This window comes from Colobus angolensis, unplaced genomic scaffold (assembly GCF_000951035.1).
Source record: "Colobus angolensis palliatus isolate OR3802 unplaced genomic scaffold, Cang.pa_1.0 Scaffold295, whole genome shotgun sequence".
Lineage (NCBI taxonomy): Eukaryota > Metazoa > Chordata > Mammalia > Primates > Cercopithecidae > Colobus > Colobus angolensis.
This window is the reverse complement of record NW_012116210.1, coordinates 878368-902690: the sequence shown is the minus strand read 5'-3', so window position 1 is coordinate 902690 and position 24323 is coordinate 878368. Positions and strand designations below refer to the sequence as shown.

Below are 24323 nucleotides of genomic sequence, written 5' to 3'. Positions count from 1 at the left end.
AGACTCTGTCTCAAAAAAAAAAAAAAAAAAAAAAAAGAGTCTGCTGGTTCCGGAATAAATGAGTTTTATTTGGAAAATTGGTTGCTTGCTTGGGATATGTTTGCTCTTTTGTTTTCAGGGCTAATTTGAACTAACCAATCCCAGCTGGGTTAATGAACAAATTGTTAGGCAGATCACTCATTTCCTAGCCAGCTGCCCTAACTCCACCCATCCCCAAAACAGGTCTGTCTCCACTAGTCGACACCAGCAGGCAGCTTTGTTTTCAAGTGTGGTTGAACGAAAAGCCTTGTTTCCACCTCAGTCAAGTTTCCTTCTACAGCTGGGGTTGTACCTGTTACTTCAGGAGTCCAGAGACAATGAAGCAGTGTGACTGCTAAAACCCAGCCTCAGCCAAAAAGAGCAAGGGCACTAGTGTTGGATGGCAGAGGTCATTTATCTAACAGCTTTCACTCAACCAACATGCATTGAGTATCTGCCTTGTGCCAGGGGACACAGCAGTGAATAGTGCAGGCAACTCTGCCCACAGGGAGCTTATATTCTAGCAGTTCTTGAGATAAATAGCACAGCAGAATGACTGTGCCAGCCCCATGCTGCCTCTGGGGGAATGTGCACACAGGCTTGCAAAAGAGGCAGGAAGCAGAGCCATCGCATTGCATAGTTCTTATAGAAACATGTGGCTTACATACATACATACAAACATATGTTAATATCCTTTTTTACTACCAAGTAAAATAGGGCAGGACTCCCCCATCACTTAAACATATCGAGCATCTTCATCATTACTATGTATCGGCACTTGTATGCCAGTCACCATGCAAAGTCTAGACAACTTTCCTTTAGTCCTCATGATCCTATGGAAAGGTATTATTTTTAACTCTTTTTTAGGCATGAGGCTCTCAGAGGTTGAGCAGCTGGCCCAAGGGCGTAGAGCTAGAAAGTGGCAGATGTGAGAGCTCAAACTGAAGGCTGCCTGGTTCCAAAGCTTGTGCTCCCAACCACAGTGATGCCCTGCCCTGCAGATCCTTTGGAATGTTTGCTGCTACCTGATTTTTCCTTTTCCCCTTCCAGTCTTCCCTGGATAATTATTTTAACTATATCCTACTGAGCTCCATATATGAGGAGAGAGATAGCCCCTAAGATAGCTTTGGGCCAGAAAGCCCCTGGGATAACTGCCCCCCATCACCCTTTTTTTTTTTTTTTTTTTTTTGAGACGTCTCTCTCTGTCACCAGACTGGAATGCAGTGGTGCAATCTCGGCTCACTGCAACCTCCACATCCTGAGTTTAAGTGATTCTCTTGCCTCAGCCTCCTGAGTAGCTGAGACTACAGGTGTGTGCCACCATGCCCAGTTAATTTTTGTATTTTTAGTAGAGACGGGATTTCACCATGTTGGCCAGAATGGTCTTGATCTCTTGACCTTGTGATACGCCCACCTCGGCCTCCTAAAGTGCTGCGATTACAGGCATGAGCTACCGCGCCCAGCAAGGATGACACTTTTAGGAGCGTGAGTGGAACCCACTGCCCCCCAGGCCTATATAGAAATGGGCAAGAGGAGCTTGGCAGGAGAAGAGAGTGAGACACGGATGCTGACGGTTTTGTGGAGGTTATTTGTAAAACTGTATTGATGTGAATCAGAACCAGGTAATTAATGATCAGGAAATAAAAACTCATTTCTTTTCTTCTTTAGGGGAAGCCAGAATATTTGGGTGCCACAGTGGCTGCTCCCGTTGTGAAGCTGGCTGACCAGGACTATGAGCCCCCCACGTTATGCTATCACCCCATCTTTTGTGGGAACCTCTCTGGAGGGGATCTCCTTGCTGTATTTGAACTGCTGCAGGTGAGTGAACCAGATGTGGCACCAAATATCTATCAGGTCTACCTGGACAGAGAAGTGACCTCACCACAAGTGCCACTTGAGTGAAGCTGTGCCTGATCCCGCTGTGCCTGATCCCTCGCTGCAATCCCATATCTGAATGTGTGTCCTGGGGACCTGAGAGGTGCACTTAAGAACTCAGATGACTTGGACTATTCCTAGATCCCCTGAGCCTGTAAGTCAGAATCTCAGGATGAAAGATTCTTGTGAGTTTGGCCAACGTTGCTTGAGCAGCCTTCTGTGCAAGTTCCTGAGCTCCATGCAGGCCATGAAAGGATACAAAACAGAGAGGAAGCAAACATATGTGGGCACTTACCACGTGTCCAGTGTGGTGATTGTTGTCTCATATACCTTTCATTACACTAGAGCTCCCTCAGTCCTGCTGAGGTAGGTGTTGTGATTCCCATTTTACAGACAGTAAATTTAGAATTACGGTGATTGACTGACTTATCACACAGCTGGGTTGGTGGTTGAACTGAGAGTTGACCTTAGACCTTTAAGGACTTTTGCTCCTTACACTGTACGGTTTTGCAAAGACAAAGAACTCTTAGTCCTTCCCACTAAGACCTAGGGGGATTTATGAACATGTGTCTGGGGAGACTTTTTCAGAAAGCAGAGGCAGATATTGGGAAGAGAAGCTGAGTCCCTGAAGTCCAGCAGCCCAGGAGAGGAACACACAGGATGTAGAGAGAACCTGGAAAAGAAGTGAGCAGGTTGAGGGGCCTGGATCAGAGATTTCTCCCCTTGACTTCCCACTCACTGAGGCACCAGGAGGTGCCTGGTGGTACTTTACCTTTTAGTCAGATCAACACCTCTGTCTTAGGCTGCTATTATATAATAGAATTCTATAGCCTGGGTAGGTTAAACAATAAATGTTTATTTCTCACAGTTTTGGAGGCTTGGACTGGGAAGTCTAAGATCAAGGTGTCAGCAGGCCTGGCATGACTAGTATCTTCATCTGACCGAGAGAGAGAAGTTATCTCTCTTGTGTCTCTTCTTATCATTAATCCCATTCATGAGCGTCCTGCCCTCATGACCTCATTACTTCCCAAAGGCCCCACTGCCCAATACCATCACATTGGGATTGGTATTTATCATATGAAATTTGGAGAGTCACATTCAGTCCATAACAATGTCTATATAGGTAAGCCTGGTTTCCAGATATCCCAATTTAAAAACAAAACAAAAAACATCAAATAAAGTCAAAACTCAGTTGAGAAACCAGAAGGCAAGGGTTCCTAACACAAAGAGAATGAGTTAAGAATGAAGGTGCTAGAGCTAGATTCCATAGTAGAAATCTCAGTTTCACCACTTATGAGTGCGTGGCCTTGCGTGAGCTACTTAATCTGGGTTTCACCTGCAAAATGGGGATTATAGTCAATCTGTCTAAAGTGTCTGCATGGAATAAACACTCCACAAACAGCTATTTAAGATGATAATGATGACTTAGAATATTAAAGCAAGATGTCTAATTCTACCATGTATTTCAGGTAAAGGAACTGAGCTGGCTAGAAAGGTAATTACTTGCTCAATATGGCAGGTGAGAGTCTAGAATCCAGAGAGTCCCACCAGAGCTGGGGATTCTGGGGAGCATCATGAGGAAGGGAGCAGCTTTGGGGTTAGACACACTTTTATTCAAACCCAGACCCTGCCCAGGTCTATAGCCTTGGGAGTTGCACACGGCTACAGTGATGAGTTCTTAAGCTCATCTTATCAGAGACTTTGAGTGTGGTCTAGTTTTTGCTCCGTGTGAGGGAGAACTTTTTGAGGATGGAATGGCTGCCTTGGAGAAAGAGTGAGCTCTCTGTTAGGGGAGCTGAGGCTGAGTGAGAGTTCTTGGGGGAATGGATTAGCACGAATTCAAGCATTGGCTCCAGTTCCATAATGACTGCAGCCTAGGAGGGTAGGGCTAGAAAAATCTTTGTCTTACAAATCTTAAAACCAAATGGGATTCTAATAGAACCAGATCTAGTCAAATAGATGTGTGTTGCACAGTAAAATGGACTATCAGAACAGAATGTAATCTTCAAAACTGTTGGTCCAGTCTTAAGTGAGAATCCTGGTGACTTTAAACTGTCATGAGTGATTTTAGGTTAAAATCAGCATTAAATAGTGTTGGATTGATATGAAGGGAGCTTTGCCATGTTTTAACCTTCTAAGTACTTCTAGAAGAAAGCCACTTTTGATGTTCATCTGTCTCGAATATCTCTCAACTTGAAACCTCCCTTTTTAATAAGAGATAGCACAGGTTCCAGGCACAAAGAGATCAGTGACACCTATGGGAACATTTTCCAAAGTCTGCCTCTTGGAACACCAATCCCTCCAAATACAGTAAAGATAAAGTTTAAGAAATGCTTCACATTGGCCAGGCGCAGTGGCTCACACCTGTAATCCCAGCACTTTGGGAGGTCGAGGAGGGCGGATCACCTGAAGTCGGGAGTTGGAGACAGCCTGACCAACATGGAGAAACCCCATCTCTACTAAAAATACAAAAAGTAGCCAGGCATGGTGGCGCATGTCTGTGGTCCCAGCTACTCCGGAGGCTGAAGCACCAGAATTGCTTGAACCCGGGAGGCAGAGGTTGCTGTGAGCCAAGATCATGCCACTGCACTCCAGCCTGGGTGACAGAGTGAGACTCTGTCTCAAAAAAAAAAAAAAAAAAAGCTTCACATTGCATATTCCAGTAATATTATTTTGTTTCATTGGTTTTCTTTTTAAAGTGACTTTCCATTTCTGTCAGGTAGTACTTGTTTTCCCTTGCAAGATGAAGTTTCCCTTTTAAAACCAAAAGTGTCTAATCAAAAAATGGTTGTGGGATGTACAAGTGATAAAGGTGGTCATGGAATGGCTGACTTGGGAAAATGAGATCTAGTCCAGCACTCCCATTCTGCATGTGAGAAAGCTGAGGCTCAGTGCTAACTGAATTGGATTCAGTCAACTCTCTTTTCACTACACAATGCTGTCCTAGTAAGTGCTCTGGGTCTGAGACCCTGCATCTGCCAATGAAGGCTGGACTGGTGGATCCCCAAATGCTGTCTGTGGGCTCAGCTGTCTGGGTTCTGTAGCCCCACCTCTCATCCTCCCTCCCTCAGCCCTGAGCTGGGTGCACTGGTGAGAGACCCTGCTGCTTCCCGACAGCCGACTTAATAAAGTAAGCACTGTCAGAGGTAAGTAGCCTGAGATACAATTCATTAGGATTTCATTAGGACTTCTTCTCATTTGATCGCTTGTTCAAAAACTATTTTAATCACCAGCATGACTGTCTTAGCATGTGGATGTCATACACGCTGAGAAGACAGGGGCTGGAAAATGCCTTCATTTGTTACCAGCTGTTCTCAGTTTTCATTTGTGGATGTCTGGCATCAGTTTCTCTATCTCCATTACTGAAACTGCCCTTGCTCAGAAGGATTTAGAGGCGGGGAGGATCACTTGAGCCTAGGAATTCAAGACTAGCCTTAGCAACATAGTGGGACCCCCATTTCTACAAAACATAAAAATTCAGCTGGGTGCGATGGCACATGCTCGTGGTCCCAGCTACTCAGGAAGTGGAGGCGGGAGGATTACTTGAGCCTGGGAGGTCGAGGCTGCAGTGAGATCATGATCACACCACTGCATTCCAGCCTGGGCAGGAGAGCAAGAGACCCCATGTCAAAAACACATGAAGGATGTAACGCCTTTGTTCTCCTATGCACCAGACTGAATTCATTATTTTCATTTCCCTCCTCTATCCAAGTTAGCCGCCCCTTGTCCTCCCAATCCTGACTCATAGCCCCATTGTTCTCCCAGACGCTCCAGCTTGAAAATTCAGTAAGCCTTAATTCTTCACATCACGTCTTTATCCATACCCAGGGCCGCCCCGTAGATTGTTCCTTGAATAGTTCCCATCCCGTTCCCATGGGTTCTTTTAGTTCTCATGTGAATGTTACACTGGCCTCCTTGCTCGGCTACTGGCCTCCTTTACTTTTCCTGTTCACTCCATCCTCCACATTCCTTCCCTAACACTAGCTGGTGTTACCACCCTTCTCTCCAGAAATCTTCAGCAGCTCTTACTTCCTACCACCAGGAACATTTCTCAAAGTCTGGGGTTTTTTTTTGGAACATCACTCCCTGCAAATACAGGGACAAGAAATCTTGAGAAATGCTTTATATCACATGTCTCTTGGGGATCTGAAATGCCGGTTACCATGGTAAAGAAACCGAGAAGTCCTGCAGCAAAGAACTTTTTGTAACTTCTTTTTCAAAACTTGGTATTTCCCAAATGTATTTGACCACCAAACGTTTTTTCATGGTAAGTGTTAATATTCCCTGAAGAGGAAATCTGCCCCATAGGAGACTGTCACATTTCTGTAGCCTGGCTGTTAAGCTGTCCTGAAATTTGTCCTCAGACTACTTTTGTAGCCTCACATTTTAGCTGCGTGGTTAACTGGGCAACCATGCAGCTGACTGGGCATAGAGCCTTCAGATGCGGAGGGAAGAGCAAATTCCAGACCCTGAAGCCGCACTATGCCCTGCATGCTCAAGGAGGTCAATGTGGCCGCAGAGGACAAATGACAGGAAGTGGGAAGGAGATGAGGCCAGTGGGAAAAGATCTCATGGGGCCTGGTAAGGACTTTGGCTTTTATTCTGGGAGAGGTGGGAAGCCAAGAGAGGACTCTCGGCACAGTGACTTATGTTGCAACGCGAAGATGCTGGATCCAGTGTATTCTGAAGTGGCAAGGAGAGAAGCAGAAAGGCCCATTGGGAGACTCTTGAAGTTACTCAGATTGGAGATAAAGGCGCGTTGAATCAATGTAGCCATGGAAAGGAAGAGAGGTGGGCTCTGTATCTGTTTTAAAGGTAGAGTCTTTTGGATCAGCTGATGAGATTTGACATGTGAGGTTTACTCCACGTCACACAGAAAAGCCCACAATATTTTACACCTCATAGACTCACAGTAAAATATTTTGTCTGTGCCTGGTGGTTCACGCCTGTAATCTCAGCACTTTAGGAAGCTGAGGCAGGAGGATTGTTTGAGCCCAGGAGTTTAAGACCAGCCTGGGCAATATGGCGAGACCCCATCTGTACAAAAAATAAAAAATTAGCTGGGCATGGTGGTGGAGGCTGCAGGAACTATGATCATGCTACTGCACTCCAGCCTGGGTGACAAAGCAAGACCCTCTCTCGAAAAAAAACAAAAATGAACAAACATTCATGGAATTCTGTGTGTGAGCCAGATTTCAACTGTCAGGCCATTCCCCGGTCCCCTCACAGCAGTGTCCCCTTCTGCAGTCTCAGAACTGTCTGTTGTTATTCACACTTTGGCCTTCTTTTCCATTCTCCATACTTAGAACACTTGTTTCCCCTACTTTTATGATGTTTCTCTTGTTTTCAGAGCCCTCTCTCTCCTATTACAGTTTTCCTCTCCTCTCCTCTCCTCTCCTCTGCTGCTTGAATGTTCTCCTTCTGGAAAGTCCACCTCCCTTTCTTAGGATGTTTTGCTTCCTGTGTTGGTTTCCTATTTCTGCTCTAACAAATGACCACAGACGTGGTGGCTTAAGACAACCCAATTTATTATCTTACAGTTCTTCAGGTCAGATGTTTGAAAGGGTCCCTTATCGGGGCATCAGCAGGCCTGTATTCCTTCTGGAGGCTCTAGGGGGAAATCTGTTTCCTTGTCTATTCTGGTTTGTGGGGATGGCCTGCATTCCTTGGCTGGTGGCCCTTCCTTTACCTTTAAGGCAGCCAGATAGCTTCTTCAAGTCTCTCTCTCTCATTGTCTGTTTCTCCCCAGAACCTCCCGGCTACTTCCATTACCACATCTCTTCCTACTCTGGCTCTCCTGCTGCTGTCTCATAAGGACCCTCAAGGATACATAGGGCCCACCCAGATAATCCAGTATAAACTACTCATTCCAAGATCCTTAATTTAATCACATGTGCCACATTCCTTTTTGCCATTTAAGGTAATGTATTTATAGGTTCTGAGGATTAGGATATGAATATCTTTGGGGAGTCATTATGCTGCCCAACACACTTCCTAGAAATAGCTCAGCCTTCCTAGAGGGATAGTGCACTACACACCCCCGGAAGGGGCCACTGCTATTTGGTCAATGTGGCTGGCACCCCCTACAATTGTGCAGTGTGCAGCCTCTGTGGATTTATGTATTAACTCTGCCTGCTTAGAATCCATTCTTCCTTTTCATTCAACTTTCTAGGACTCTTTCTCTTACCATCATGTGAATGTTCTCTAATTTTTTCATTTGTTTTTAATCTTCTTTGTCTATGTGGTATAGATTTAACCTAAGTTCTATTGGCTTAAAAAATTAGATATTCTTCTCTGATGCTTGGCACTCATTAAGACTTCTCATTAGAGGTCTGAGTTAGATGATTTAATTAGCTTCAGAGAGCATCTCTGTGTGAGCTTTCTCCCTGTTTTAAAGGTAAAGTGTTATTAACTGATTATTGACCTGCTAATAAAGACTTTGCAGAAGGCATCCACCCTAAAATAGGCGTAGTGAGGGGTCGGGGAGGGAAAGCTCGCTGATCCTTACTTACTATTAAGAACTTCCAGGCCAGGTGCAGTGGCTCACACCTGGAATCCCAGCGCTTTGGGAGGCAGAGATGCGTGGATCACCTGAGGCCGGGAGTTCGAGACCAGCCTGGCTAACATGGTGATACTCCGTCTCTACCAAAACTACAAAATTAGCTGGGCGTGTTGGCACACGATTGTAATCCCAGCTACTCAAGAGGCTGAGGCAGGAGAATTGCTTGAACCCGGGAGGCGGAGGTTGCAGTAAGCTGGGATCGCACCACTGCACTCCAGCCTGGGTGACAGAGTGAGACTGTCAAAAACAAAACAAAATAAACAAACTTCCAGTAGAGACCCTGCTCAAGCCCACCAGACAATCTGCTCAACTCACCAACTTTATCCCGGAGCTCACACTTACCTCTTCTGGTGGTTCTAGCTTTGCCATAATCTCACTATTTGATGTTAGGCCCATTAAATTTCCTCAGGTTTTTTTTGTTTTGTTTGCCTGGGTTGGAAACAATTTTCTTTCAGCAAGCTGAAGATATTATTCCATTGCTTGGGCTGTGCTTTCGCTTTTGAGAGGTTGGTTATCATTCTTATTGTTGCTCCTTAAAAAGTGATCTTTATTTATTTTCCCTCACGTGATTGTTTTTAAGGTATTTTTCTTTATTTTTGGTTTTTTAGCAGTTTTACTATGTTGTACTAAAGTACAGTTTTGTTTTTATCTTGTTGGGTTTTATAGAGCTTTTAAAACCCTGGTTTGATGTTTTAAATTAGTTTTGGAAAATTGTCAGCCTTTATCAAAGATTGCTTCTGTCCTATTCTATTCCTCCTCTTTTCTCTTCTCTCCCCTTTCTCCTCTCCTTGCCTCACCTCTTTTTGCCTCCTCTGTGACTCCAATTGCATGTATATTAGACCTTTTAATTCTCTGTGCCTCTTATGTTCTTTTATGCATTGTCTATTATTTTGTCTCTCTGAGCTTTATTTTATCCATAATATGGCCTACCTTCCAGCTCATCTCTCCTGCCTCTTTTTTAAAACCTATTCACTAAGTTCTTCTTTCCAGTGACTAAATTATCAGCCATAGAATTTCCATTTCTTTTTTTATTATAGATTTATCTATTGAAACTTTTTATCTGGTTTCTTATTGAACAGATTAAGCATCGTTACTTTAAAGTTCATGTCAGATTACCACATTATCTGAATCCTCTATGCGTCTGTTTCTTCAGTTAGTTTCTCTTGTTAATAACATTGTCTTATCTCTGTGCCTGCCATATTTTATTGCATGCTAGACATTTCTACATAAAAATATGTAGTGAGCTATTAAGTGATGGAGCCCAAGAAGCCACTGTACTAAAGATGAGATATAATAGAAATATAAATTATAGGCTGAGGGAGACAGAAAGGAGAAAGGCTTCTGAGCATCAGTGATTTTTCAGATGGGTAGGGCTGGGACTAGGGTCATGCATGGCCCTGAGAGTGAGTGCCTCCTTAACTTTTGTACCCTGTGTGCCACACTGGTTCACCCTTGTCCTGGACCTACTTTGAGGTCCTGATATTTTACTTCCATGGGGATATTAGAGCAGTCTGGCTTTCAGACCAACTACCCATCCTGCCAACCCCCAATTCTTGCTATTTTGCCTTCATAACAATCCCTTGTTTTTCCCTGGCCCTATGTGCTGACTAACTACATATCATATGGTTTTATAGGCCAGCAGCCGACCCATTTCACTGGAAATAGCTTAATCTTGACTGGTAGCAAAGTCACTTAATTGCCACCATGTTATAGGATTCTTTAAGGGCTGTGTTGAGCTCTTAACAGCATTTTTCAGGCACTTATGAAGCAAAACTTCTTTGGCCATTTCCCAAGCTGATACTTCAGCAGCCCCAGGATAAAACATACGATGCTTTTTTAGAAGCACATCTAGAGGCAGCCCCTCCTATGCTACCATCACAGCTGTTCTGTGGCTTTCCCTTTAAAGCTAGAGGGGCTACTGACTTTCCCAGTGAGGTGATGCTTGCACGCTAAATTGCTCACCTCTTCACTGCCAGGCAGTATTGGGCATTGCCATCCTTGTCATTTACCAGCTTCTTGATCTGAGCTGGTGCATCCTGCAGCTTCATTACCTTAAGCCTATTTCACATTTGCAGTGTCTGCTCTCCTTTTTCTGAGCTTTCTTGTAATTAGCTTAACCACATCTGCTGTTGCCAACTAGAATATGTCTGTGAAAAAGGAACAGTGATATATTTGCATTTTGCAGATTGTGATGCACAATTAGGCTTTTTCTAGCATACGGAGCATGTGGACTAATATGTCAGTCAACCAATAAGCATTTATCAAGAACTCACTGTATATGGAGAGGGTTGGAGAATGAAGTAAATAAAGACTTCCTCTTGGCCAAGTCCCTGTAATTTGTTCAGGCAGACAAACAGCCCCAGGAAGGAGAACCACCTGCTCCAACGCAATGTTTAATAAAACATCTGATGCCCAAGGAGCTTGGTGGGTCATCTGGCCCAGTATCTGAGGCTCAGAGAGGGAAATGTACTTGTGCAGGGTCACACAGCAGAGCCTTATTTCTGGACTCAGTCTCCTAATTTCTGCATGAAATCTGTGTAGAGGACATATTGCATTCAACAAGCATTGAAATGGTAGAAGCAGCTGGGATCGGGTCAGAAAAAAAAGCTTCTTTTATTTTTTGTTTTCTTTGAAGAAACCTTCTTGAAAGAGGTATGTGTCGAACCAGGTTTTGAGGGCAGTGTGAGATAACCTACACTGAGAAAAAAACCCTGTTCTCAGTAGAACTCTGTAAGTCCTTTGTGTGAAATTTCAGAAAAGCTGAAATTGTCCTGAAGTTTCATTAACCCCAAGTGCACAAGAAGCGACAAGTTTTCCATTAACCCCAAGTGCACAAGAAGTGATAAGTTTTCATCTGCCTTCAAAACATTTCATTTTCTCCTCCACTGATTAAGATGTAGTCTCTGTTGGATTAAATGTAAATCTTTATTATTATTTTTGTTGTTGTAGTAGTCGTAGTAGTAGTGCATAATGGCTTTTCTGGAGATCCTGACAAGTCCAAAGGGAGAGGGGATCATTAAGGCTCAAACGTTTGGAATCTGATGGAAGCTCCTTCTCCACTACCCTGCTGTGGTTCTTGTGTAATTTTTATTAAGTTGTAAAGACCTATCTTCCGTATTTGTTTTTCTCTCTCCCCTCTATACTGTGAGCTCTGTGTTATTAGCCTTGTGGCACATCTTAAGTGCTCGCTAAATGTTGGTTACCCTTGTAAATGAATGCATTTATCAATTAATACATAATTAAATATGGTAAAATGCATGCTCCTTGTATTTTAAGCTGGAAACGTTACTTTTGTTGGCAGAACAGTGAACATCTTACTGATGACGTGGTTGTGTGGCACCGCTGCCATCCCTGTGTCTCTCCAGTGTGTAACTCATACTTGCCTTGTGTGGTAGGTCCCTTCCTCAGGGCTGCAAGGCCTCCCACCCATTGAGCCACCAGACATCACCCAGATCTACCCGGTTCCTGCCAACATTCGGCCGGTGCTGAGCAAATACCGAGTGGAGGTACGGGTCAGGGTAGGAGCTGAGTTGTTCTTTGGGACTCAAGGGCACTGGCCCTGCCTGAATTGTAGGAGAGGTGGTATGGGATGGGCAGGAGACCTGGAGAAAAAGAACAAGCCCTCAAAAAGCTGTGCAGTTCTTTCCTGGAGGAACATAGCGTGGTTCTTGGGGAGCAGGTCTGACTTTTCCACACAGAGCCAGGACAGGGGTGGGGCTCCTCCGTGGAGGGGTGGCGATGGCTCTGCTGGTCGTCTCCTCAGGTTCTCTTCTGGGGAGTTCGGGAAATGAAGAAGGTGCAGCTCCTCTCCGTGGATCGGCCCCAGGTTCTCATCGAGTGCGGAGGACGAGGTGTGAAGTCCTGTGTGATCCAGAGCTACAAGAACAACCCGAACTTCAGCGTCCAGGCAGACGCTTTCGAAGTGGTGCGAGCTTCTCACTCTCCCGACCTGGCTCATTCCTCTTTCTTCCACAGATGAGATGTTTTAGGGTTTCAGATGTCCACTACCTGCGAGAAAGAATTAATTCAGTGAAAAGCCAGAATTTCAGAATGAGATATAATAGACTTTTGTTGTTGTTTTGTTTTGAAACTTTTCCAGTGTGGATCATATAGCAATCAAAGCAGGTTGACAAACTTTTTCCTAGAATAGCAGTTCCCAAAGTGTGATCCCTAATTCATCAGCATCAGCATCACCTGAGAACTTGTTAGAAATGCTCATTCTCAGGTCCAGCTGTTCTGAGTTAGAAACTATTGTGGGGAGGGCCAGATGTCTAGTTTAACAAGATTTCCAGGTGATTCTGATGTATACTAAAATTTGAGAACCACTGGCCTAGAAAATACTGTAATAAAATTTATTTTAATGGCTACTTTTTTTTTGTTTTTTTGTTTTTTGGTTTTTTTTTTTGAGATGGAGTTTCACTCTGTCGCCTAGGCTGGAGGTGCAGTGACGCAATCTCAGCTCATTGCAAGCTCCGCCTCCTGGGTTCATGCCATTCTTCTGCCTCAGCCTCCCGAGTACCTGGGACTACAGGTGCCCGCCGTCACACCTGGCTAATTCTTTGTAGTTTTTGGGGTTTCACTGTGTTAGTCAGGATGGTCTCTATCTCCTGACCTCATGATCCACCGGCCTCAGCCTCCCAAAGTGCTGGGATTACAGGTTTAATGGCTATATTTTTTAAAAAAGTATTTGTGCTTCGAATGTCAGGAGTTTACATGTGAATTTATGCTTCTAAAGTGATTTTTTGACATCTGGGCTTTTATTTATTTCAATATTTCAACATACTTTTTTGTGCTTTGATTTGAAACTAATTGCAAAGAAAAAAATTGCTTTGTGCAACCCAGCTTGCTCCACTGGACATATATGCCCAGTTGGCAAAGCCTACAATGGAAGAATGTGCATGGTGTTTGTAAACTTTTTGTATCAGGCTACATTGAGTTCTGGGGGTCACCAGGGAAAACAGGTGGCTAGGGCACTGTCCCTTCACTCTCAACTCTGCATTAAATGGCTCGACTTTCATCTCTTTTATATAATGGGCCTGGATAAGCTTTCACTGGAGATGAGAGTTCTTCTGGCAGATAATGACAAAATAAAAAGGTCTGAAAATGACTGTCAGAGACAGTACAGAAGTGAGAGATTTTTGTAATTTAAACTTGGGACAAATTGTTACTAAGGCAGACTTCCTATTTGGGTGAATTACTCCCTGGCTTGGTAAGACACTGCTCCAGAGTTTTGGCAAGCTGCAGGACTGGCCAGGAGGGACAGAATGGCAAGGCAGAGACAAGGTAGGCTGGATGCCCAGCTGGCTTTGGATCTGCCCATGGAAGGGTCACCAGGGCTCAAGCAGCCAGGCCCAGGCCCTTCTTCATCTCAGCCTCTCTCTGCAGGAACTGCCTGAGAATGAGCTTCTGCACCCACCACTGAGCATCTGCGTGGTGGACTGGAGAGCTTTTGGGAGGAGTACCCTTGTGGGCACCTATACCATCAACTACTTGAAGCAGTTTTTGTGTAAATCCAGAGAGCCCCTTGCCCCCATCTCACACATGGATGAAACCCAACTTGGGCGTGGTGAGAAGCTGCTCCTAGATTTTGTAGCTGTAACTATAAAGTCATGGCGCCTGCAGAGTGCGTGTTATGGGACTGGCTCAAAGAGGATGCCCCACAGCCAAGTGGCTGGGTGGATCTTTCTGATGAGCTTGCTCCTGCAGGAGTCTCTGCTTTCTTTGGCTGCCACATTCTTACTTTGACTCACATCGGGTCAGTAACTCTAACACGCCTTCCTTGCATATGACTTATGCTCCTGCCTGCCTCCACGCTGACATTTCACTTGGCTCTGTGCTTGACGTTGTTTTAGTTTGTTCTATTTTGTATCTCAGTGCACAAAGTTGAGTTCATTGCACGTCTCAGTTGCATGCTGTACAATCATCATTGGTCTATTCAAAGATCTCTCATTCTATCCACTGTCCTCCTTATTCCTTATCTCTAATCCCAGTTCCTCCCCACTGCAGGCCCTACACCGCCATCCTTGTCAAATTTAAGTCAATTTAATCTACCTAAATAATATGATGCTATAATTTTCATTTGTTTTCCTATTCTTTTCACTGAATTCTCTGTTTGAAGCTCTATGCATATTGCTGTGTGTACATTAGCCTGTTACTATTACTTGCTGCATCTACAACACTTTACGTTTCCTTTCCTCTCATATTAGACCCATTGGCTGCCTCAACTCCCCTTTCCATAATCAGTGCTGCAATGAATATCCCTGTGTGTGTTCCCTGAGGGAAGATGCTACGTGGGAATTTCTCTGGAATGTACACCCAGGGGTGAGATCACTAGGTCCCAGGAAATATGCACATGTATTTTCATTAATTAGCGCTGGGGGCACTCCAGAGAGCCGCACTGATCTACACCAGTCTACATCAGTCTATACTGCCATTTCTGCATTTGGGACCCTATTTTTCTCCTCCTCAGCAGCACCTGCTATTATCCAACTTTCTAGATTTTTGTTTTGCTTTGGTTTGGTTTTAGCTTTTTGCTACTCTGTGGATATAGATTAGTATCTAATTTTTATTTTAACTTGAATTTCTCTGCTTGCTACTGTTTGCACACCCTTCATATCCTTACTACCATATTCATCTTCCTTCTGTGATGCCAGTTCATATCCTTTGCCCATATTTTATGTGCTTTAATTTTTTTTGATTCACAAATTCTTTGTATTTTCTAGATGTTAAAATCCTGTAGATTGTAGATATTGTTTATATCTTTTCCTAGTATGATAACTACTAACCTTGTCTATAATTTGTACCTATGAGCAGAAATCCTTGATTGAGATATAATCAGACCCCTCCATGTTTTAAACTTTATAGTTTATATTTTTAGTCTTCTTTAAGAAATCTTTTCTCACCCCTTGGTCACAAAGGTATTATCTTATATTTTCTTCTACTAGCTTTATAGTTTTAGCTTTCTCATTTAGATCTTTAATCATCTGCATTTATATATGATTTTAAGTGGAGATTCAGCTGCATTTTTCTCCATATAGAGCACCATTTTCCCCCCAAAGGGTCTGCTAACCTATCATTCATTTTCCCAATGATTTGTACTGCAATCTTTCTCATAAACCAAGTTGCCATACATCCCCTGTCCGTTTCTAAGATTTCTAGTCTGTCTCACTGGTTTGTCTCTATGCCCAGTATGAAGTAGATACCCATAAGAGTTTGCTGGGTTGAATTTGCTGTTGGAAAGTCAGCAAATGCGGGGAGAGAAACTCTGGAGTTTATGGCAGCCATGGGGGTACCGAACTGGGAAATGTTCCCGAGTACTGACTCCTACAGCATAAAACGGAGAGATGAGGACCTTTGGCAGTAAAGGACAGTGTTATAACCTTTCTATGGCATCAGCAGCCCAGTTAAGAATCTCACGAAGCTCTGGGCATACCCCTGCTTCCTGCCAGGCACATGTACTTATGTGCCCAGGGTTCTGCCTACCGTTGGGGGCTTCATGGCTCTCTGGAGCTCCAAAGCCTCCCCAGATTAACACACAGCTGGGAGACAACCTCCCCCAACACAGAATCTGTACCCGAAACCTTTATTTTCATAATCCCAATGACCACGATTGATTAAAATTACTTTGAGTGATCATTAACAAATACAACCATTTATTGATGACCTATTATGTGCCAGACGCCTTACATCATGGTCTCATTTCATCCTCCCAGTGAGATGGATATTTTTACTGTCATTTTATACATAAGAAAATGAGGTTCAGAAATATTAGCAACCTGACATATTTGAATCCAGATCTGACTGATTCCTAGTATTAGGTTCCTGAAATGACCACCCTGTGATGCAGCCCAGCTCCCTGACCTGATGTGCTTTCATTTCAGAGACTTCAGAATCGCTAACAGCCCCTGAGTCCTATGGAGCCCACAGCTCCTCCCAGGATCCCCCAGCAGATCACATTTATGTGGATGTGGAGCCACCTCCCACAGTGGTGCCCGACTCTGCCCAGGCCCAGCCAGCCATCCTGGTTGATGTCCCTGACTCATCCCCGATGCTGGAGCCTGAACACAAACCTGTAGCCCAGGAGCCACCAAAAGATGGAAAACCTAAGGTCAGACTAAAATCCCTCTCCATATTTACAAGTCTCATTGGAGTTTGCATTGGAGGCCTCAAACAACATGAAGTTGCTTGTAGTGTGACCATGGGCAAGCAGCTTCACATTTCTGAGTATCATTTCATTCTTTGTAAAATGAGGATATTGATACCCACTTCACAGCTTTGTTGTAGGATCAGAAAGTTAATGTGCATGAAATTAAAGTGCTAGTCACTTTAATATTTAATTGACAGTAATATTTAATTGAACGGAAACTCTTCTTAATTCATTAGCTTGGAAAGGCCATGGGTTTCTTCATCCAAGCATGTTCCGCAAATATTTAGGTCCTACTTTGTACAAGATCATATGGGACCAAGAAGATGCATCTTTTGGATTCTAAAGATGAGTAAAATAGTTAGTAAAGATTCTGGAAGGAGAGATTGACAAGTACACAAAGAACCACAAAACAAGGATATGGTTAATCTTTTTAAATTATGTATTTGAGTGAAAAATCTTGGTGTACCAGTTGAATTAAAAGAGAAGGCCATTTTAAGAAGGTCTTAAGGGGCCAGGCATGGTGGCTCACGCCTGTAATCTTAGCACTTTGGGAGGCTGAGGTGGGCAGATTACTCAAGGCCAGGAGTTCAAGACCAGCCTGGCCAATATGGTGAAACTCCATCTCTACTAAAAAATAAAAATAAAATTAAAAGGCCAGGTGTGGTGGCGCTCACCTGTAATCCCAGCTACTCCAGAGGCTGAGGCAGGAGAATCACTTGAGCCTGGGAGGCGGAGGCTGCAGTGAGCCAAAATCATGCCACTGTACTCCCACCCGGGCAACAGAGCAAGCCTCCATCTAAAAAAAACGAAAAGGTCTTAAGGAACGACCTGCCCAGCAAATGGTAAAGGATGAAATAAAAAAAAAAAAAAAGAGAGTGGAAAAGTGAGATAGGTGCATGGAATGGATATTTGCACAGGCTGCTCTCATCTCTTGCCTGGTCAGCGACCCTCTGTGACGCCTTACGCGGTTTGCTGCATTCCCCTGGCATTGCACCTGTGACTTTCTGTTGACTTTTCAGATTCAGTGTTCAGCATTCAGTGTTCATCTCAGATTCATCATAAAATTGTGAGCCTCAGCAGGGTAAGAGATAATCTTTTAACATCTCTATATCCCCTGCACTCGATAGAGTGCCTGGATCATGGTACAGACTCAAGAGATGACTTGGCGAGTGAATGGAAGATGAATGCCTGGTGAGTCCTGCATCCGTAGCTCCAGCAGGACCCCTGTCTTCTCCCACAAATGCCTCCTTTCTACCACACGTCTATCACTCCCTCTCCTGCTACCCCATCACTTATGTGATAGAAGTCATTTACTTGTACCCATTCAAATCAGAAATGACACCAAAGAATTGCCTAAATTATGTCCCTTAATCCTCAGGACAGTGGTGGGTATTACTGCCCCTAGTTGAGGAAACTGAGAATTACAACATTTATATTAATTGCTTAATGATTTATAACCCTGCTATACTGCATTGCATCATATAGTCTAGTTCTCATTTGTTGCATGCCTAGCTCCTGTACTCTAAGCTATCCAGTGTGGGATTGTGTCTAATTCTCCACACATCCTTAATGTCAAAAACAGTATCTCACATATGCTCAATAATCAATGAATGAATGGATGAATAGATTATTGAACTTTGATTTGTGGAAGTGATACAGAGAGCTGCTAGCACAAAACCAGTGGATACCTCTGTGTGTTTTCCAGTGGACACCTAAATGTTTACTTCCTCACAAGCCAGTTGACCACCAGGATGCAGCCAAATGATGTTGAACTAATAACTCATTTCCCCATCCCTTGCCAGGATCCCAGGAAACCTTCCCGGAGGTCCACTAAGAGGAGAAAAAGGACCATAGCAGATGAATCTGCTGAAAACGTGATTGACTGGTGGTCTAAGTATTATGCCTCCCTGAAGAAAGCCCAGAAGGTAGAGTCTCCCCTACCTGTGGCAGTCAAGAGACTCAATAAGAAAACAGCGCCTTCTCCCACCCTGAGTCCTAGATAACCTCCTTTTAAATGCCACTGTACATAGGCCCTACTAAGGTGTGGTTCTGTTAACTGCAGAAAGGTAAGAAGCCTGGAAGAACCAGAGATCCTGAATTACAAAATTTCCACTTTTTGGCTGGAGTTGGCCCTAGGACACAAGCTCTGCTGTAAATACTGGAAGGATGTTCAGTCTAACATGGCATCTGGAGGATCTGCCTCCCAGCCAGACTCAGGGGGGTCCAGCAGGGAGAAATGGGGTCTCTGGACAGGTGGGCATCAATTATTGGGGCCTCAGGAGATACCCCAGTCTAAGGACCCCAAGTCACCAGCAGGATTCTAAGTTCATATGGCCTTAGCAAATGGTACTATAAGTGGGTTTGCATAGCAAGAGCAGGGCCTCTTGTCCATGGAATGAGACAGATCTAGTTATAAAGGTGGAGAGCCAGTGGGGAGTAGGCCTGGAGAGTCTGGCAAAAGCTCGGCAACCAGGTGTGGTAAGATTTCTCACCCCTAAGTACGGAAGGGAAGAAAAATTACTCCGATGTTATATTTAATTGAATGCTCTTCTGATTCTTTAGTTTGGAAAGTCTATGGTTGCATCTAGAACTATTTCTCAAATATTGATATATACTGAAAAAGCAAATGTTAGTCCCTACCTCCAACCTCCCTCCTTTTGCTGCAATGGACACTATCACTTCCTGTGAGAACTCAGCCCTTTCCTCTTTCTCTGTTAACCTCCCCAATCTATGGTACCATCCCAAGGACCAGACACGCCAACAGACACAACTCATGGTGCAGACCAGGGAGATGCTCTAGGGAGGTGGAAAAATATTGGGGAGATAGTTTGCTTGTCTCATGGCTGAGAGGGTCCTGCATATAGGGCACAAAGATGTCTAGCTTGATCACAGTTTTCTTGGATGTGCGGATACCTCCTTTCTAGGATAGGGCAACCTATTGGGCTTAACCCCCAGATCTTTACAGTGAGGTTTCATTTTGGGGGACTGCTTAGAGACTGTTTGAATACTCTTTTAAAATAGTGTTCTCTGGTAATGCAGAGGGCTGAGATAATTGAATTAGAATTGTTAGAATTAATAAATCAAGTATTGCGGTGTCAATAATCTTGTCTCCTCCTTTTTCAAAGGCAAAGGAGAGAAATCCCAAGGGAAAAAAAGGCAATACAGGTAAGCAGCTATTCTGGGGATATTTGTCCATAGAATAGGGCCATTGTTACAAGAAAATTGTAAAATGGAAGCCATGGGAGGTGTATTAGAGCTCAACTCCCTCCTTTCCTGAGTTTAGAAACAATCTCAGGAAGATGACAGCACTCTAAAATGTGGTCATGTAGCTCTTGGTGCTGGACTGGAACCAGACCTCAGTTCTTCTGAATTCAGTTCACTGCTGGAATGGACCCTTTGGCTCACGTTCCTATGTTGACAGTCTTTGCACACAAGACCCTTAGGATATTTGAGCCTCATGTTGAACTAGATCTATCTTAAGTCCCTTAATGAATCTGAGAGACAGTGACTCCAAAAAGCTTTGGAGTCAGTCCAAGTTCCAAGTCTGTTCTTTGCTGGTTGGATGAATGGGCAAATTATTCTCTCTGTGCCTAGTTTAATTAGTTCTTACATGTACTGTAACACATTGGCCCACAGAATAGGGCCATTGCCCTATTCCTATTGCCCAGCCCTAGGGGATCCACTGACGTTGGATTTATATATGCATGGGGTGCCCTGCAGTCAGGCACTGTACTGACTGTATGTAACAATCCTACAGCAAAAGGTTACTATTTCTTTTTAAAAAGAAAGGTCACAGGTTACTACTTCTGAAGGGTCACAACATAGGACATGTCAGAGCAAAGGGAAAGAAGAAGCTTGGCTTTGTTCCTTCTCATCTCAACCGCCATGAGAAATCTAATTTCTGCTGAATATCCACAGAGGCAAAGCCAGATGAGGTAGTGGTAGATATAGAAGATGGCCCAAAGAAGAAGAAAGACAAAATGCTCAAGAAGAAACTCAAAGATGATGGAATCCCCAACCTGGCCATCTTGCAGGTATGTGGGGACACAGACATCTGTGCCATGGATGGGGAGGGATGCTCAGCAATGAGGTTCTGTTAGTGCTTGAGTCAACCCTAGTCATGCCTTTGTTTAACTGACTTATTTTGTCTTCCTTATCGTCGATGTAGAGAAGTAAACTTTGATATGCATTTAAGCCAAGACAGGAAGCTTGTTCATTTTCCATTTTCTATACCCTCATGTGGAGAAGGGACACAACTTAAATTGTTTAGTGTGGACCTTGCAGATTAATCTACAGCATTTGAGCTCCCCTTAGCTCATCTCTAGGTGCTTGTCGTCATCATGCAAATGTGTACACACTCAAGGTAGCAGGAGATTTAACTCCAACTAAAGTCAGCTCCATTAGGCCAATCTTAATATTGGTCAGAGGGTATTAGCTAGAGGTATATTGATGGCTATGAAAATTTGAAGTGTGAAAATTATATATATAGATAACCAATTTAGGTAAACAATTTATATAGGAAAGCTGAATAAGTAAATTATACTACCAAACGTAAAACTCAACTCAATTTTGCATTTCCAAAGCATGTATATAATTTTCCACTTGGAAACTTCATGTCTATATGCATTACAATAAAAACAAGTATTCCATCGCTTTATGTGTGTTAATAATTAGATATTTAATGAACATTATTGATTTGAATCTCCTCAAAGTATTATAGTCTATATCCAACAACCAATGGCATCAATTAGCTCTAAAAGGTTTGTTGTATCTATACTTATATATTACAATTTTTAAAAATTTACCTATATTTTTTAGAATTTAAAAGTTCATCAAAACATTTCATAAAATTCATAGTAGCAGTTTCAGGAGTGCTGAGCCAATCCATGTTCCTTATCTTGCTGAAGATAAATTACCAATGGCCTCAGATTTTCCCAAGGGACACATATCAAGGCTGGTTTTGGAGAATCTTGGCATTTCTCGTTAAATCAAACCTGGGCTTTCCTTCCTCTTAGCACAATCTTCTTCCTTTGCCCTAAAGATATATGATGGTGATCTCGAGAGTGAATTCAACAATTTTGAAGACTGGGTGAAAACTTTTGAGCTCTTCAGAGGCAAGTCTACAGAAGATGACCATGGTCTTGATGGAGATCGAGTCATAGGAAAATTTAAGGCAGGTTCCATTTTGTTAATCCTTTTATTTGGCTCTCCCTGTCCATAAATGTCAGGTATGACTCAATTCTGTTAATGGAATTGTGGTGTGGGATGTGTGTAGGGAAAATCCTTAATTTGTACTCAAGTCCCTCTCTAGAGCTCCACAAAACCTAACCCCAGTCTTTTAAGATATTTTTGGTTTGTGACCAGTGGATTGGAACTCAGTCTGGTGAAAAATAAGGAGACAGACTCATTACCTGAAAGGAACACTGAACTTTACTTTGTTCTGTCCACCCCTGGCATACCAAATGTGTGACTTATGCAAGCCTACCAGTTGGACAATTAAACTAATCAGGCAACACCAGCCCTTCATCTGGCAGACTTACAGTGTGAACATCACAAAGTAGTAGCCAGCATTCGCTATAAACATACAACAAGTTGGGCCCTTTCTATGCAGCATGCTATGTTGGAAATAGCACAGGCATTACAGTTTGCCCATCTGGATTCAAATCCTCGTTATAGTACTAACCAACTGCATGATCTGGAACAAAGTGCTTCACCTCCCTAAGCCTCAGTTGCTATGTCTGGAAATAGGAATACTGCAGTCAGGATTGAATGAGATAATGGGGGAAGCACTAGCACAGCACCCCACATGTAAAAGGCACTTCGTGTCCCATCTGTTCTGTTCCTCATATAACAGTCCTTTGAGGGGGTGTTAATGTACAATGCCAGTTCATGGGTGTACCATGAAGAAGCTCAGATGCAAGCAGTCTACATAAATTGCCCAAGGACACCCAACTGGCAAGTTTAGCACCAACCCAGGTCCTTCAGATTCCCAGGCTGTGCTCATTTTCCCAGCACTGTGTTCTCTGTGGGTTTTGGCGGGACATACGACCATCTCATTTCAGTGGGTTGCATTTTGTGGTTCCAGGGCTCCTTCTGCATCTACAAAAGCCCCGAGGATTCTAGCTCTGAGGACAGCGGGCAGCTGAGAATCCAGCAAGGGATTCCACCCAGTTACCCTGTCACAGTGCTGATCAGAGTATACATTGTTGCGGTGAGCCATCCTTGTTTGCTTTGAGGGGGTGTATTTATCTGCTCAGGCTGCCATAATAAAATATATGGCAGACTGGGAGGCTTAAACAACAGAAATTTACTTTCCCACAGTTCTGAATGCCATAAGTCTATAATTAAGTTGCTACCAGGGTTGGTGTCTTGTGAGGCCTCTCTTGCTGGCTTGTGGATGGCTGCCTTCTTGCTGTGTCCTCACATGGCCTTTCCTCTGTGCAAGTGTACATAGGGAGAGAGCGAGCTCTGATATATTCTCCTCTTCCTATAAAGACACTAGCCCTGTCATATTAGAGCAGCACCACTATGACCTCATTTAACCTTAATTACCTCCCTAAAGCCATGTCTCCAACTACAGTCACCTTAGGAGTTAGGGGTTCAACATATGGGGGTATGAAGTTAGGCTGGCAAAACAGACATGTTATGGCTTTTCTGAGCATACAGGACTGTTCTGTCTGTGTAGTTTTATCTGCTCCCTGTGGTTGCCCGTGGCAGGAGAGGGAACCAAATAGGAGAGAAACAGGAAACTACAGGAAAGACAGTTAGGGGGGAAGGACCAAGGCAGAACAGGGCAGCAGTTACTGTGAAATTCTTCTCCCACAGCCATGCCTCTGCACTAGTACAGTAGGAAATTTCGCTTTGAATGTGTTTCCAAGAAAGATGTTAACTCCTCTAAGCTTCTTTCTGATAATGACAGCACAAAACTTTGATTATGAAACTTCTCGGCCTCATTAGCAGAAGCTCAGGGCCAGATTTAACGCTCGATCAAAGCAACCATATGAACCCCAGTGCTTCATGGATTTGCTTTAATCTCCTGACCTTGGATGTGGTTTTTGTAATTGTATTTTATTATAATGCTCTTATTTTATGTCAACTGTTTGCTTCCATTGCCTACATTCTTTCAAAGAAACATAAATATAACACAAAATAAAAATGAATTATCCTTTAATGCTAAGGGAGAAATAAATGTTTTTCCATCATGCAGTTCTCAGGTTTCCTTCATCATCCTCTGTATCACCACCACAACCACCATGTGCCAGGGATGTTGCGATGAAAAGAACATAGTCTCTGCCTTCAAAGAGAAGTCACAGTGTAGTTGGAAAGATGAGAAGAACTAGTAGAGTCACTGACAGTGTTGGGTAGTCAACATGAAACACCACCCTCAGGATGCTTTAGACTAACCTTTTCAAAATTTTGTTCGGGAGGTCACTTGTGTTTTGGGAGAAATAGACGTTCCTTAGGAAACAGAACATATGTTCAAATAAATTGGAGAAATAGTGCGTATTTCATTCTCCAGCCTTTGAGATTTACAAAGCTCATTAGCACATTCAAGGCTCTGAACCTTTCAGAAGCAAATAAACCCTATTTGTAATCTTGACCAGCATTTTCTTTTTTTTTTTTCTTTTTTTTATTTTTTTCTTTTTTTATTTTTTATTTTTTATTTTATTGTACTTTAAGTTCTAGGGTACATGTGCATAACGTGCAGGTTTGTTACATATG

General features: G+C 43.3%; 1 protein-coding gene across 1 annotated transcript in view; it reads left to right on the top strand.

The window, feature by feature from the left end:
• Positions 1-24323, top strand: part of FER1L6 (fer-1-like family member 6) — a 212734-nt gene that overhangs the window by 138484 nt on the left and 49927 nt on the right. Inside the window, exons 23-32 of the mRNA XM_011949292.1 lie at positions 1687-1836; positions 11851-11961; positions 12219-12380; positions 13841-14021; positions 16336-16562; positions 18404-18526; positions 19727-19766; positions 20520-20635; positions 21643-21774; positions 22687-22812. Coding sequence (XP_011804682.1) covers positions 1687-1836; positions 11851-11961; positions 12219-12380; positions 13841-14021; positions 16336-16562; positions 18404-18526; positions 19727-19766; positions 20520-20635; positions 21643-21774; positions 22687-22812 — 1368 coding nt within the window. The remainder of the gene's footprint in view (positions 1-1686; positions 1837-11850; positions 11962-12218; positions 12381-13840; positions 14022-16335; positions 16563-18403; positions 18527-19726; positions 19767-20519; positions 20636-21642; positions 21775-22686; positions 22813-24323) is intronic.